Source organism: Barbus barbus (assembly GCF_936440315.1).
Source record: "Barbus barbus genome assembly, chromosome: 41".
Lineage (NCBI taxonomy): Eukaryota > Metazoa > Chordata > Actinopteri > Cypriniformes > Cyprinidae > Barbus > Barbus barbus.
The window spans coordinates 5,912,465-5,930,305 of record NC_136719.1 but is presented as its reverse complement, the minus strand read 5'-3'; the positions used below and the strand labels follow the sequence as shown (position 1 = coordinate 5,930,305).

The 17,841-nt window shown below is 34.9% G+C and overlaps 2 protein-coding genes across 3 annotated transcripts in view; one reads left to right on the top strand and one right to left on the bottom strand.

The window, feature by feature from the left end:
- The first annotated feature begins 475 nt into the window (after positions 1–475).
- LOC306860214 (troponin T, cardiac muscle-like) lies at positions 476–17,691 on the top strand. Of its 2 annotated transcripts, XM_079401792.1 has the most exons (14): positions 556–677; positions 825–867; positions 1,742–1,807; positions 4,193–4,243; positions 5,751–5,780; positions 6,204–6,225; positions 6,329–6,392; positions 7,030–7,146; positions 7,449–7,526; positions 7,615–7,722; positions 12,329–12,438; positions 13,010–13,100; positions 13,548–13,588; positions 16,598–17,691. In XM_079401792.1, exons 1-14 carry the CDS (start codon positions 564–566, stop codon positions 16,629–16,631), a joined length of 969 nt encoding a protein of 322 aa, XP_079257918.1. In that variant the 5' UTR covers positions 556–563; the 3' UTR covers positions 16,632–17,691. The 2 variants fall into 2 exon arrangements, with proteins under 2 accessions (XP_079257919.1, XP_079257918.1); XM_079401793.1 differs by lacking the exon at positions 1,742–1,807 and having other exon boundaries at positions 476–677; positions 16,598–17,163.
- Positions 16,810–17,841, bottom strand: part of LOC306860213 (plakophilin-1-like) — a 33,352-nt gene continuing 32,320 nt past the window's right edge. The window contains exon 13 of the mRNA XM_079401791.1: positions 16,810–17,723. Coding sequence (XP_079257917.1) covers positions 17,700–17,723 — 24 coding nt within the window. The 3' untranslated portion in view covers positions 16,810–17,699. The remainder of the gene's footprint in view (positions 17,724–17,841) is intronic.

Genomic DNA, 17,841 nt, shown 5'->3' with positions numbered 1-17,841 from the left:
ATTAATACTATTTTGTCATCAATGCTATTATTATTATTATTATTGATATTTATATTTCTCGCTTTTTGTGCAGATCTTTGAACTACATATTACATAAATATTGAAGCATCTAGTAGTCACTCAAAGCACATTAGCTACTGCATAGAAAACTCAGAACATCTAACAAGGCCTACATTCTTACAATAAAAAATTAAATTTCTCTTCAAAATACAGAAGTATTCAAACAACATAAGGCCTAAGTTTGAAACTGTTTTAAATCTTCCCACATGGCTCAATCGTGGAAACAAACTAAATTGTGCATCTGAACGTGGTACAGTCTCAGGCTGCTGGCGTGAGGGAGATGTGGAATGGCAAGCATGGTGCCATGAAGTGAGTCAGACCGGTCAGAGACTAGTCAGTCCCTCGTGTTATCAGAGGACACCTCTTAGAGACTGGTGTTGATATGGACATAAGCCATCGCCATTCTCTTCACCATAACAATGCCAGCAGCCTTTTAGGGAGTGCTAGCAAGACTGTTCACCACTTATCTCTGAGGGTAAAAATAAACACAGTGAGGGAGATGTATGACCCCCAGAAACAGTCCCAGCCCCGATCATATAAGAATCAAGAGGAGAACCAGAGCTCGCCTCTCGGACATTAACACAGCCTTTCTTCACACATCTCTGCTGGTATATCAGGTAAGAGTATTATGTGTTATGTAGTATATTACTGATGTATTATGTACTTTATAAGTACACTTCAAATTAGAATAAAAACAGAACAGAATTTGTAGAATGTTTAGAAAAACATATTATATTATATTTTTTATGTATTTTTTATTACAGGGTATAAATGTCAGACAACGAAGAAGTGGAGGAGTACGAGTAAGTGCACCAGTTCATTGCTCAGTTACCATCTGTCCATCAGTGACAAATATGTATCTTACAATATTTATTTTCTAGTAATATTGCGTTGTTTAAATAAGAATACTGTGCATTAACTGTATACTATAGTCAGCAGTGCTATTGGTAATTTGAATAGCATCTGCTTGTCATATATCCCACTCATCTGATAAGTATAGTTAATCTGAGAGTTCAGGCAGCTGTTGGGAAGGTACTTGAGCTATGAGAACAATGGAAATAACACTATTCTGTCTTGTTCTCTAGGGAGCAGGAGGGTAAGTCTTATGTTTTGTAATACTACTTTCATACTTCCATTGTGAACAAGAAAATACTGTTTTTGTTTTAAAGTAGGTCATGAATAGTGGCCTTGCAGCTACATAGTTTTAGCGACCGATGATATGGTGGTGGTTTATGTATAAGATACAACATGTTTTCAATAGGGTTGTTAAAAAATTGTGTCATTACACTTATATTTGAAATAGGAGATAACAATATTACAATAAAACCCTCAAAAACTATACCAGCTGATCAGGTTTTTACACCTCCGCAGATTAAAACAAAAATCATAAATATTCTGACATGCAAGTGCGGTTGTAAGATAAGGTGACCTGTCATATAGATTTATGAGCGTGAAAGATGAGCTTTTCTTCTAAGTTGCAGCAGTTTTGTTCACTCTGCTTGTCAGAATTCAACAAAACACACCCAAAAATGGCATGGAATAAGTAGAGCAGAAATGCCTGAAGCATCTGCATATCATCACTAACCCATTACTGTGTTTCAGTGTCGACAGATCTCCTAGCTTCCATTTTTGTGATGTGTTTTTGTTTGTTTACTTACCTAACCTGCATGGTGTGGTTTAGAGGTGCAAGAGGAGGAGCAGGAGGAGGAGCATGAGGAGGTACAGGAGGCGGTGCAGCATGAGGAAGGTAGTTACTGCTTATCTGCCAAAGGCAAAGGTCACTAGCCATTCACTAACTCTAAAATGTACTATGGTAGCATGGCAATACCATATTTGTGTAAATGTACCATGGTATTCTGTGAGTAAATAACATGGTACATGAAAATGGAAATCACGTCCAAGGTATATTAAACAATTATTAAGCAAGAGTGCTGATGTTCCATGATAACAAATAGTAATAGGCCTGACCGCCAATATTCAGGCCAGCAGCACAACTGTGATATTGCTTAAAGATGCTGCCACACTAGCGAAATTGCAGAGAAATTTCTCAGGTTAAAAAGAGAAATTGGTTATTGTCAAAAAAAGTAGCAATGAAGAAGTCACTTCCAAACCAAGCAGCTTTCTGTTGGTCAATGTGGCAAAATCACACGGCCAATATTTAAATGAGCAAAATCTCCATATTAAAATTTTTCACCCCTACTCGAAACTCCCAATCACGCAGATTCTTATTGGAGTGTCTGGATTTCGCCTGCAAATGTCTCTGAGATACAGAAAATGTGACTACAGTTTAACAACGATAAAAAAACAAGAAGTTAAATGTTAGAGAAAGTAAGGCAGAATTTTGTGGGCCATAAAGGTCTGTTGTCAAGAGCCTGGCTGGGATAATCCTGCAGCCCCTTGATAAGAACGTGGAACTCGCTTTCCTCTCTACGCTATCTCAGGATTGGATGGACCCAGTATTTCCCCCTCTTTTTTCTCTTGACGAATGACGAATATGAAAAATGCATACAAATATTTTGGACTCATTGTGCAAGGACCTTCCCGTGAGTTTGGGCTACTTTTATAGTATTTATGCGGGGTGTTGCAGGTTGAAGGGAATCCCACCTGCCCCCCTGGAACGTTTCAACTAAGGTAGAACGCCCACAGGAATTCAATTTTGATCCTGACCCTGGTCAATATGGCAAATCTGTGTTGTAGGGAAGTTTCTCTCCCTTACGCAAAACTCCAAACTGGATTTCATCTGTGACAGAGCAACACTATGAGATGAGCGAAAGCAAAAATATGCAACATTTTAGGTTTTAACTTTGTTACATTTAAATACCATAATTTCATTAACTGATAAAATGTTGACATATCAACCTATTGAAGTACTGAAATCTGTTTTGTACCATTGTAATACACTGATAACCACCAAAAGCAGGTGGTGATGAAAAAGTCACATGATGAACCAAAGCCCATCACAAGCAGCTTTTAAATAATAACATATATAGAAGATGCACGTGTCATTCACACAAACACTAAACACCATTATGGTAACACATAAAACTAAAATAATGAAACAATAGTTGTAACATACAACCCTAATGTACAAAATTGATAAAAGAAACATAAAAAACCATCAAATTTGAAATGTAACGCAGGGAATTCTGCAAATTTCAATTTCCTCTTATTCACTGTTAATTATACATTCTTTTTCACTTCCAAAAATGGTATACTACCGTAAAATTACACGTAATATCCAATACAGTTTTTCACCGTATATAGTAGGGGATCTTACCGTTAACCATTTAACATCTTTTTACTGTAGCCTTTTTACAGTCTTTTACCGCTAAATTCACGGTCATGAAATTTTGCTAATGTGATGCACCTTCATTTTTAAACACAATACTACCACTTTCATTGACTACTTTTGCTCTGTCAAAAACATAACACATCCACAGCAAAATCCGACAGAGCATACTCATAATGAGGGTTTTTGAACGAATTGGTGAAGTGAATAACACCCAAATAGCACCCATAGGCAGCATATGACCACAGTTTAAATAAAATGAAGAAATAAATGCCATTTACTCCATATTTTGATTTAATGTTCAACATGAAATTTGTATTGTAGTGATTATTTGCTTTATCACCAAAGCATTGCAATGTAAAATGAACAATGTAGCAGTAATCCGCATTTAGTGAAGTAATATCAGATTTGAGGACAGAAACTAACTCAAAGTATGGTATTACCTTCTGTACTACAATACTTTTTAAGGGTGGGCTGACTTCAGACATGCCAACACATTTATATGATAGACAACAGTTGTGCGGCTGGGTAGAGACGTGTGTATTGCTGTGTGTAAGTGTGTAACCATCTAAGAGATTTGAGGTATGCTTTAATCTAACAAGCCTGCCACCAGTACCCATCATGCCCAGGCTGGTATACGGCTCCTTTGCCCTCGGGAATTAACTCACATCTTCCACACAAACTTTTATTAGATTTTGTGTTATTCACACTTTCAATTGGATGGAATGACTAAACTCAAAGGAATCATTATGTAATTTGATAGCTAATGAAGGAAAACAATGAATCATAGTTGAGGGTAATGCGAGCTAACTATGCCCGTCCTTCAACTTTCTCCATATTCAGAGGCTCATGAGGAGGAAGCAGGAGGAGAGGAAGAGACCACTCAAGAACATGGTGAGACCCTCAGTTTGACCTCAAACCCCTCCAGATCGGAAACAGACTTACTCAACAATTTACAGAGTTCTTTAAATCTGACTGTAGTAACAATTTAAAGTAATCAGGTATTTCTTCAAAACTTATGGCATATTCTCTGGACTGAAAAAGAAAAGATTTGCATTGAAAAATAAACACTATATGTCACTATCTTCCAAAAATCAAAACCAATTTTTCAGTTTTTATTATTCCAAATAAAAAAGTTTAGTGCCTGAATTGAATTGAAATTTTGAATTGAAACCGAATTGAAATTTAAAAAAAATATATTTCATCCATTTAATCTTTTAAAGTTGTTTAATGTAGTAAAAGGCACCAAATTAAATTCCACTACAGCTTGACCTGCCATAACACTTTTAAAACGATTTCAAGTAAATATTTAATTGAACTCTACATCTAGATTTAGACAAAGACGATTATAAGTAACACTGATTGCTGTTGGAATTTGGGGTCCCACTTTATATTAGGTGGCCTTAACTACTATGTACTTACATTTAAATTAATCATTTGATACAATGCACTTATTGTGTACATACATGTTTTTACATTGTACTTATGTTTAAAAAAAAACTATATGTAATTACATCTTTAATTAATTTCTATAATTACATTTATAATTACACTGTTGACCCATCACTTACACCTTAACCGCCCTTAAACCTACCCATACCACCAAACCTGTCCCTAACCTTACCCGTATCCCACCTCAATAGCAGCAGACATGTTTTGCAATACAATATGTCCACAATAAGTACATTGTACTAATTTTGACGTAAGTACATAGTAGTTAAGGCCACCTAATATAAAGTGTGACCGAATTTGGTGTTTGTTTTTCATTTTCAGTCGTATCATCTGCCAACTGGCTTATCAAAACCGATCGGCGAGCCTCAGAAAGTCCTTTTGCATATATAGGAGAAAGAGATTTTTTACAGATAGCACTAAATCTGAGGGCAGAACCACATTGAAGTCTACTCTACGCATTTCTATTTTTTGTTTGAATTGCATTGAAGACCAAAATCATGTAGATTTACAAGAGTCAAAAGCTTTATAAAAATCTGAAAAAGGTTAAAAAATCTTTTGTTTTCTATGGAAGAAAAAAAACACCTAAATTGTATGCATTGCTTTGTTTAATATAAGTGTCATAATTTGCAAAGAAAGTCATACTTTACTTTTCCCCCAATAGTTTCACAATTTTTTTTTTTGTTATATAGTTACATAGTAATTGTCTATTTTTTTATTTTTTTTATTGTGTAGATCTGTTTATCATTTAATTGATCTCATGACACACACACACGGGATGAATCAAATATTCTGCTCTATGTATAGTCGAAGTGACGAGTGATTGGTATGTGACGGTAATTTTTCCACCATTCTTCCATTATCAGTTTCTAATTTCGTCTCTCTGTTCTCTGAGGTACTGTCAGTGATGCCGATTACCCACTTGTAACCTCTTTTCCTTCCCTGCTTTCAGATGGTGAAGAAGAGACAGAAGATGGAGGAGGTATTTGTTTTTATTGCACTGGCTAAAGACGGGAAACCTGATATATACAGCTCTCAACTAATTGTTTGAAACACGTAGAAACCTGTATTATGACACACACACACCCTTCTTGATAACTGTCTCTTCAAAGCATTAGATCGTCCCAAATCCTCTTATGATAACAATCATTCCATCAGAAATAAGATTTCGGTTATAATCTAGTTTATGGATTTTATGGTGCATTCTTCTGCATCTGTAACCGTTGGCTATTGTTCAATAACTGCCATGAGAACACAAAGAGGAGACATACGCAAACTAAACTTCTGTATTCATAATCAGACACGCCTGATTGATATATGAAACAAGTTATAGTTTTAAAAGGAAGACTCTCATATCATTTTTAATAACTTCTGTTGTTTGTTTGCATGTCTGATTCTTCTGAAGAAGCAAAACCTAAATTCCTAAAGTAAGTTTAGATTAATAACCATTGATTGGTTTTATGTTTTTAAAGAGAAACCATACTTGTTGATTCAAAATTCTGTATGAAATGAAACAATTCTATTTTCCAGACCTTTTATGTTGCCGAACCTGATTCCCCCAAAGATTCCAGATGGAGAAAGAGTTGATTTTGATGTGAGTAAAATTACCACAGCAACACCCACAGTGCCATGAAACTATTTTGGTTATGATTGGTCAAGATCCACTATTGAATTTAAAATAAAATCAGTAAATGTGTAAACTAAAAAAAAAAAAAAAGATATGTTTATTTTAATTTAATTTAATTTATTATTATTATTTATATATATATACTGTATATATATATATATATATATATATATATATATATATATATATATATATATATATATATATATATATATCTGGGGTATTTTCTAAAACAGTTTTGCCTTGGCTCTGGTTCATTTTGACCCAAAGTCAAAGTCATTTTCTTGTTTTTCTCTTTTGTTTCTCACCAAAAACATGCACGACTGAATTTAAAATATTCTCTAATGACCCATTTATTTATTAGAAAGTAGACACACGTTTTGAAGGAATTAAATATCTTGGCAAACCAAAACATGCATTAGAAGTTTTGTAGAAACCAGCAATTCTACAAAGGCATCAAAATGTTTCAGTCGACCCAGACATTTTAGATGCCAATTACTAAAACATGAGCTTTTCATTTATGCGTTTGTCTACCTGAACTTGCACATTTTATTAGGCAAACTGTCCCAGATACAATCTAAAAGGTCAAATGCTTCCCCCCCAGGACATCCATCGCAAGCGTATGGAGAAGGACCTGAATGAGCTCCAGACGCTGATAGAAGCTCACTTTGAAAGCCGTAAGAAGGAAGAGGAGGAACTCATCAGTCTTACAAATAGGATTGTACGTGCAATGTTGTTCTATTACATCATAGCTGCTTATTACTATGCAAACCTACTAATAAGACAAAAACAGAGAAATGACAAATATGTGGTCATTATGGAAAATAAGTGAACCAGAGTAAAAACATTTCAGCAGGTCTATTAGTAGTCAGTTTGAGCCCGAATGAACGTGAAATGAACTCAACAGACATATGTCAAATCAATCAGCTCTGTCATTTTCCAGAATAAATGCCCCCATGAGCTCTTGTTGAGTGATCTGTCACTGAAACTGCTGTCAGGGTTGTAATATGAGTGATTACGCAGGAGAAACGGCGCTCCGAGCGAGCAGAGCAGCAGAGGATCCGCAGCGAGCGCGAGAGGGAACGACAGAAGCGTCTGGATGTGAGTGGAAACATTTCCTCTAACCTCACACTGATGGACACAAACTGGTACTAGCTTTGCAAACCCTTTCCTGTTTTCAAATGTTCAGGACGAAAGAGCTCGCAAGGAGGAAGAGGAAGCCAAAAAGAAAGCGGACGATGATGCCAAGAAGAAGAAGACGCTCACCAGTCTGCACTTCGGTGGTTACATGCAGAAGGTCAGAGCGGAGAGATGAGAGACTATGATAAAAACCGGCTGAGTTCCAAAAAATGTTTAGTGAGAGAAATCTGAACAATATTTACCAAAAAAAGCCATGTCTGAGATGAAGATTCAACTAATATATACAGGTGCATCTCAAAAATTTGTGAAAAAGTTCATTTTTTTTACTTATTTCAAAAAGTGAAACTTTCATATATTTTAGATTCATTACATGTACAGTGAAACATTTCAAACGTTTTGTTTTAATTTTGATGATTAGAGCTTACAGCTCATGAAAGTCAAAAATCCAGTATCTCAAAATATTAGAATATTTCCTAAGATCAATCAGAAAAAGGATTTTCAAAACAGAAAAGTTCAAGTTCTTTAAAGTATGTTCATTTATGCACTCAATACTTGGTCGGGGCTTCTGAACGTCAGCGGAGAGGGAGACCAGGACAACTAAATGAGCTTCAGAGACTGATCTCCAGTGAAGACCCTGTCTCCTAGACGGCCATCAGGACAAGACCACAGGAACCAGATGAGTCCTTTGCACAATCTGACTCTGCAGCAGCCTAGATTTTAACTGCTGAATTTGTCTGGCCAGAGGAGAATGACACTATTTCAACACACTATTTCCCCGTCTTAATACTGTAAAGCTGATGTAAAGCTGCTTTGACACAATTTGCATTGTTAAAAGAGCTATAAAAATAATAGTGACTTGACTTGACTTTAGCACAAATTCTAGCATCACTGAGGTGTGGTATGGAAGCGATCAGCCTGTGGCACTACAGAGCTTTCAGCTCGTCTGGATTGTTGGATCGACTGTTTCTCATCTTTCTCTTGAGAATATCCCATAGATCCCATATGGGGTTCAGGTCAGGCATGTTGACTGGCCAATCAAACACAGTAATATCATGGTCAGCAAACCACTTGGAAGTGGTTTTGGCACTGTGGACAGATGCTAAAGTCCTGCTGGAAAAGGAAATCGGCATCTCCATAAAGCTTGTCAGCAGATGGAAGAATGAAGTGCTGCAAAATCTCCTGGTAGACGGCTGCGTTGACTGTGGACTTGATAAAACACAATGGACCAACACCAGCAGACGTCACGGTACCCCAAATCATCTCTGACTGTGGAAACTTCACACTGGACTTCAAGCAGCTTGTATTCTGTGCTCTTCCTCCCAGACTCTGGGACCTTGATTTCCAAATGAAATGCAAAATTTACTTTTATCTGAAAAGAGGACTTTGTACCACTGAGCAACAGTCCAGTTATTTTTCTCCTTAGCTCAGTTAAGATGTTTCTGACATTGTCTCTGGTTCAGAAGTGGCTTGGTAGCCCTTTTCCTGAAGACGTCTGAGCGTGGTGACTCTTGAGTCCAGCTTCAGTCCACTCCTTGTGAAGCTCTCCCAAGTGTTTGAATCAGCTTTGCTTGACAGTATTCTCAAGCTTGCGGTCGTCCCTGTTGCTTGTGCACCTTTTCCTACCCAAATTCTTCCTTCCAGTCAACTTAACATTTAATATACTTTGATACAGCACTCTGTGAACAGCCCTTTCAGTAATGACCCTCTGTGACTTACCCTCTTTGTGGAGGGTGTCAATGTTCGTCTTCTCGATCATTGCCAAGTCAGCAGTCTTCCCCATTATTGTGGTTTCAAAGAACAAGAGATACCCGGAATTTATACTGTAGGGATGGTCATTAATTGAAACTCAAATGTAAATATTCTAATATTTTGAGAGACTGATTTTTGACTTTCATGAGCTGTGAGGTTTAATCATCAAAATTAAAATAAAAAACTTTTGAAATGTTTTACTTTACATGTAATGAATCTAAAATATATGAAAGATTCACTTTTTGAAATAAGTTACAAGAAAAAAATGAACTTTTTCATGATATTCAAATTTTTTGAGATGCACCTGTATATAGATAGATAGATAGATAGATAGATAGATAGATAGATAGATAGATAGATAGATAGATAGATAGATAGATAGATAGATAGATAGAGGTATAGTTTTTTTTGTTTCATATAAATGCTGTTAAGAAACATGAAAAAAATGTATCACAGTTTAAACAAAAATTTTAAGCAACACTTACTGCTTTTAACATTGCTATTTTTTTTCAGCAACACTCAAAAAATGATTATCCAACACTGTTCAGTTTATTTTAAAAAATAATTTTCATTTAACACCAATATGTTAAGTTTCCCATTTATACAATTGCATTGTGTTAAACTGACTTGAAACAGTTACGTTTTGGCTCAACTCAATATTTTCATTTTGAAATAACAAATGATTTTACTTGTGTAACTAGGAAGTGGATTTCCCCTCCCCATCATGCTTTGCACAGGGCTGGATAAGCAGAGTAAATCTTGAAATAAAATGTTATTTTAGGCATTTTTTTATTCAGATGATAAAATTGGGAGACTTGTTAATGTTTAATGCTCTTTTATGTTTGTATTTAAAAGAGTTTCTGGTATGTTATTGTTTTGAGGGGTTACCATTGTAGTAAAGTGTAGAGCATGTGCTTGAGTGGAGGACCTCCTAACATGAAGCAAAGTTGTTTTAATAATAAAAAAAACAACTATGGGCATGCCATGGATGAAACAATACCAGCTTATGCTAATGCCTAAAGTTAAGTAAACCCAACAAATCTTTCTTTTTTTTTTGAGTGTAGAAGGATGTCTGCCTGTAGTGGTGGAAATTTTGATTCTTTCCAGAGACTCGTTCATTTTTCGTTCGTTCACCAAAATGATTCGTTCAGATTCGTTCACTAATTCGTTCAGTGACCATTTTTCCATATTACACAAATACGTCAGCATGTGCGGCAAAATGTGTTGTTCAACTAACGTATTTACTTGTTACAAAATAAAAACCGATTTGGCTTCATTAAAAATTGTGCCCTTCTCATTAAATGAATAAAATAAGTCTAAATAAGTGATCAAAGTCATTACTCTTTTTATCTTTTAAATTACACTCTTTTCGGATGACCAAAGCACAAGTGTTTTTTTTATTTGTTTGCATACTAGGCTAGTTAACATTTAATTGTTTAGGCAGAGATTTACACGTTCAAATCTGAGATTATGTTAAACGAGGAGTTATGTTCTGTATGTAAAATATGAATATAAACAAGCGTGCACAGTACGGATACCTGTGCTTTGCATCCGCTTTCTGCTGATTGATGAACTAGATTGACAGAATGGCCGACCTACCCGGTCAACGAACTGGGTATAGCTACCAGTTCGTTCAATTCGTTCACGAACGGGAGATCTCTCTCTCGTTCAGACTCAAAACAGAGCCATCTCGGTCAATGATGCTATTATATTCGTTCGTTCGATCCAACCAATTACATGCCCCTTCTAAACCCGAGCTGAAATGCTATTTGCTGACGTGAGTCACGTGACGCAAATGAGATGGGATGACGTGACGCAAATAATCAATACTGCCATATTTTTTTATGTTTCACAGTTTTTAAACAAACAAAAGTGCATGACATGACTAACATAATGAAATCTTTTTTTATTTAAAAGTATGTAACTGTTCAAACGTAAAACAACAATAATATAAATAAATAAAACGAAATGATAAATAAAAAAAATAAAACAATAATATAAAAAAATAAAACAAAGAACCAGTTGTTCGAACGACGAACGTAATAATGAGACGAGATGTATGTATGTAACAGTTCATTTGACTCTTTCAAACTCAAAGCAACTCAGTGAAGGGCGTATTCGTTCACTAGATTCAACAAATCACATGCTCCGTCCTCGTATCATACTCGAAGGCTATTGGCTCGAGGTTTAGTCATTCTTTGACAGATGAAACGGTCCAGAGCTACGCATGCGCGCAATAGCGGCGCGCTGCGGTGGAGGGAGGAATTTCAGTGAACGAGAAATATGAGTCAATGGATTACGTGAACGAGAATGATTCGTTCACCTAAAAGATTCGTTCAAAAAGAACGATTCGTTCACGAACGTAACATCACTATCTGCCTGATAATTTATTTTCCAGTTAAACGTTTTAGTTCAACAAGAATAAAAAAAAAAAAAAAAAAAAAAATCACTTCAATGTATCAATTTCATTTACACTATATTTGATAAAATTGAGTTGGCCCAACTCAATTACATTTCATCGCATTAATTAGTTTTTTATGAGTTGGGGCTACACATATTTATTGGATGGAAATCCTGCCCTCAATTAAATTGAGTTCATAGAATGAATAACTTTTTTGAGTGAAATTAGAACTATTTGGATTTTAAAATATACTGACACTTTAAAATGGTTAACAGAAAAATTATTCATCAATATCAATGTTTTATTAAAATACATTGTCTATACTGTTCTCTATAATTTTTAATTTTAAATATCTGGGGTAATTTCTAATACAATTTTGCCTGGACTCTGGTTCAGTTTTACCCAGTCAGACACATTTTTTTTTTTCTCTCTCTCTCTTTTTTCTCACCAAAAACATGCATGACTGAGCTTGAAATATTGTCTAATTACACATTTACTTGGAGAGTAGACAGATATTGTGAAATACTGAAATAAATACAGACAATTCATCATCAATATCAATGTTTTATTAAAATACATTGTGAATACTGTTCTTTATCATTTTGTTTTGCAGATAGAGAGAAGGAGTGGAAAGAAACAGACTGAGAGAGAGAAGAAGAAGAAGATTCTTAGTGACCGGCGCAAACCTTTGGACATTGACCATGCCAGCGACTCTGCTCTCAGGTTTGAAGAGTTATTCTACAAATGTAACTAATTAATATGCCACAACAGGTCAGGCAATGCAATTTTACTACAGTTAAAAAGATGCCATTTTATTCACTTATATGCTGTTCCACCTGTATGGCTTTCATTCTGTGGGAAAAAAAAGGCTTTTTGAAGAAGGTTGGCAACGAAACCTTTTTAGCTACCATTGACTTCTGTTGGAGAAAAAAACTGAATAAACTTATTTTTGATCCACAGAAGAAAGTCATTTAGTTTGTGAGTGACATTATGGTGAGTAAATGATGACAGAATAGTAATTTTTAGATGAATTATCCCTTTAAGGAGTGTTCTTAAGCACACAGAACAGTAGCAGCAATATGATAATTACATAGCCTATATTATTTATAATAACCAAAATAAACAAATTCCTCCACCAGGTAATGTTGTTGAATAGTGTTAACTCTGTCTGATTTAGTAACACTTTTTACCACTCCTTAACTTATATAGTATTCCATAGATTACAAATACAAATAGCAATTAAGCAGATTTAATAATATAAAAATAACGATACTTTCTCTTTCTTTTTTAACAGGGAGAAAGCTAAAGAACTGTGGAGCTGCATGCGTCAACTAGAAGCAGAAAAGTTTGAGATACAGTACCAGTTTACCCATCAGAAATATGAGGTAAGCTGAGGACTAAGCTGAAGAGTTTCAATAGAACCCACAATGAAATGAATTCAATGAAATCAGAAACAACCCTATTTTGGTTTCAGTGTGTACGAATCATCACTTCATGTTATATAAATGCAATATCTTGGTCTTCAACAAATTTCCTCTCTGGCTGAGTCACACTGTGCAGGCTGTTGGTTCATTTTAAGCAATAGTCCAAATAAATAAATAAATGTCAGTTTACATCAATATGATAAAGTTTATAGCATCATATTATGCAAATAAAATTAGTTACGAATATCGTTTCATGTTGACTTTACTGAAATGATTCAAAAGAAAAGCATTCTTATGCTTGTATCTAATGTCTCCCTGGATGGAAACAAAATCAAAGTATAAATCACAATTTCATTATCCTGTGTTCAGTAAGGTGTTTATTGTTTGTGATTGTGGATCTCTCTACAGATCAACGTCCTGAGGAACAGAGTCAGTGACCACCAGAAAACGTGAGTTCATCAGTGTCTGTCCAAACTAATTTCACGAGAAAGCTATTTTCTTATCAATTTACCCAATGTGATTTGTATGACAATAATAATAAAAAAATAACCACCCCTAAATGTACCTGTCATTAGGTATGTTTACATGCACTCATTTTTGTCAACCATAATGCATTTCATACAATTTCAGATTCTGAAAATTCAGTTTTAACCCTAAATGTTGCAGACCGATTCACATATTCAGCACAAATGCAGTTTCTAGTCGCTATTTTTGCCTTGATGACATATCTAAAATATGGCTGGGCAAAAGAACAAAAAGAAAAAAAAAAGCCATAACAATAATTATCTCTATATAATTTCCTGTCTGCAAGTATAACACAAGTTTGCTGAATGTTCAATATAATGTTAATGCACTGTGCAAATATAAGCAAGACCCCGAAATTTCAGCAAGCAAAAATTTTGCCTGAAACAGCAAATTCTTTGTTTTCATCCAAAATAGGTTTTGATTGTGCTAGTGTCTATTTCAAGCACACAATGTAAATAAACTACGACAATAGTTTGGCAAGTGTTTGTCACTCCTTTCCGTCTGATTAAAATTTATTGTGAATCACGCTTAATGGCTTGATTGAGACATTTACAAGAAGGTTTTTCAGTCTAACTGGACCGTCAATCTAATTATAAACTGATTATTTAAATAGCTATTGTAGCATAAGCAGATTGTACAAAAACGTATGCTCAAAATTCATATGAATAATCCACCAATAGCAAAACGTAAAAAAAAATAGTTGAATTTCATTGCTAAATGCTGAATTCTTTTATTTTGCAACATCTACTCATTATCAAATTTGCATGAAGATTAATAAACGTGGCCCTCAGAAGGTTGGCAAGTTAGTGACTGCTGTCCACTGAGCTGGATCTGGCATTACTTTGGTTTTAACACAAACCTGCACTATTCTCTCAGGGTTTGGTATATTGCTTTTTTCACCCTGCTATACTTCCCAGAGGGCTTTCTCATTCAAAACAAACTCTGACTCATTTGTTCCGGCCTCAGGCATGGAACACAGACGCACAAGTCCTTGTGAATGCGTGTCAGAGTGACAGTCCTGTCAGCAGGCAGCGCTGCTTCTGTTGCAGAAAACGATTGTGGGACCCAAAAATAAAGCACTTCAGGGGAATGACGGCTTTAGGTTGCGATCTTATTTATTTGAATAGATTAGACTACCTAGTTGTCATTGGTGACTAGTACTGCAGTGTGTAGCTACAACAATGCCTGAAACAAACCTCTACAAATGTATCTGTGGCCTAATACAATGTATATAAGCTAGTCTGGTGTGAGTATCATGTGTCATTCATAAACCTTTGTTTATTTTCTATATGTTTCTGTTACCTACATAAGCTACATGCCTACTGAGAAACATTTTCTTGTAGTTAAAATGTTAATATTGTAATCATTATAATTTGTAATTGATTATATAATACAGTGCATAAACCTTAAAGCATTATTCTGATGGCACAGTCTTCTTGGACATCAAGACACCTGTAGGTCAGCAGCTACTCCAAGAACATTATTTTTAAATTTGGATAAGAAATCATCAATAGTGTCATAATATGGCCTTGAAACGGAAAGCGTGAAATCGAGTTTGTCCGTGTCAGCGCATCATAAAGCAAAGCATCCAATCAAATTGCTGTATTTGAGACTGTATTTGCATATGAGACGTGATGATACATTTCTTCAATGTTTAGTGAAACACCAACGGTGATGTCGTGATGACGACGTGAGGCACATCATATTTAACCTCTTAAGACCCTGCGGCCTCATATGAGGTCATTCTATTTTAGTGAGTTTCTCTGAGACTATACATGCCAAAGTTTTAAGTCTGGATGTCCTGTACAGAGCACATTCAGGGTTTTTCAGAGATACCAAATGATTGGATGTTTCACCATGACTACTCCCTCTCCTTGGTCTTCAAACATGTCTGAAATTAATTTAGTGACACCCATATGGAAATATGATAATATTTTTTAATTATCATTTAAATCTGTCTCATTTTTAAATTGTGGGTCATAAATCAACATCTGAGGAAAATGTTATGGGGTTTCAAATCAAGATATGACTTTCTGTTATGAAACAGGATGTTGGTATACCCCATAGATTCTTCATATGAGGACACCGGGACCAAAAGCATGTTTATTACGCATTTTGGGAGACATAACAAATGAGTAGGGAAAGAAATTATATTTCAATATTCTATGAAATGTTATGTATTATTATGAAAATCGTGTCAATTATTAGGCCTACTCCCATTATTACACTTCATTTTGCATTACATGTTGCCCCAAAAACACATTAATATGCAAATTAGATTTAGTTTATAGATACATTGTATATAATGAGACAACCCGTTTATGGCCATTTTACACATTTTGCAGAAAGAAAAATGGTATATCGAATCATTCTGTTATAACATAGTTGAGAATCATCTTTATACAAAGTTTGGTAAAAAAAAAAAAAAAATCTTGAAAACTACAAATGTATTGGTAGCATAACTTATGAATGCATACATAATTTTTAATGCTCTAAACAATTTTTTTTTTTTCCCTAAAACTTTTTTCTCGGGTCTTAAGAGGTTAATTAAAACTGTTTTTACAGAGTATATTATGAGTACAATCTTCATCTCATTTTACACAATACAGATGAAAAATGGTGAAAAATATCTTAACAAAAACAGTTTATTTCTTAATTGGCAAACTTTCTAAATTGGCACCAAACTTCTGAAAGCACATTTGAGTGAAACAAATTACTATTTAATCTAAGATGTATATGTGCTATGTGTTTATTTATTGCTTATCAGATGACTATTGTGTTAGCTTAGAAATACATAATGATAAACTCTTGCATTTTTAGTCAGTTTCTATTAGCTCTGAGGTCATGCTAGTGCACTTCTAAATTTGAGATAAAAACACATCATGGTTTACAGCTGTGAGTTAAACTAAAGGCTCTTGGCTCTTCTTCTACAGGTCAAAGAGAACCAAGAGAGGCCTCAGGAAGTGAATGCTGTGCTGAAAGACAGACAGACTCCTCACAAACCTACAGAGATCATGAAGAGCATGTCCAGCAGAGCTGTGTATAGTAGATTCTCATGCTTTTTGTTAGTCCTCACTGAATAAACTCTGTAGATTTTGACTGAGCAAAACAAATAAAAAATGAGAAAATGAAGCAGCGTTGACTTGTGTACACCACTATTGTCAAAAAGAAATTAATAATTTTATTCAGCAAGGATGTATTAAATTGATGAAAAGTGACAGTAAAGACATAATATTACAAAATATTTATATTTCAAATAAATGCTGAGAAAACGTTCTATTCATCAAAGAATCTTAAAATAGATAGAGGCATCAGGACAGTTTTCAACACTGATGGGAAAATAAAATTGTTTCCTTGAACAGCAAATCAGCATATTACAATGATTTCTGAATGATTGTGTGACACTGAAGGCTGGAGTAATGATACTGTAAATTCAGATTTGCTTTACAGGAATAAATTTTAAAATGTATTCAAATATAAAACTCTTATTTCAAATTGTACTAATATTTCACAGAATTCTTCATGTAAATGCACTACATACATAACTATAATTACACCTAAGAAAGAAAGGGATTCATGCTATAAAGGTATAAAGGTAATACACATTTTCATATGATACACAATATCACACACCCAGCTATTACTGTAGTTTCGGGTCAAAGAGTTGAGGAGATTCTCATTGCAAATGATTTGCTTATTAACATTTGGCACAGGAACAAATATCCATTATGAACACTCACTGTTCTGGTATTCACATTCACTCTCTGCTTGAGCATTTACAAGTGCCCATCTGAAACAAAACTCAGTGGAGCACAATAATGTTTTCAAACTAATATTTGCACAACAATGATTCTACTAATTATGAGCAGAGCATACAACACGCAGCACCAAAATGACCCTTGATATGCAAAGATGTCTTTTTTGGGGATTTGCAGTCTAGTGTTTAAGCTTTCCAATATTGTGATGGATGGAGGATCTTTATAATTGCACTGTGGAATGTGTGACTCATAAAAGCGTCTCCTGGCTCATCACCCGTCATTTCTTCTGTAGGGTGGAGATCTTGGGTAAACAAAACAAGAACAATGAATATGATTGCTTTCTTGAGAAGTGATAAATGTCTGCTTACTGCTGGGGAAACGACTTTCCATAATCTGTCTGTACAATGAAGACATATGTT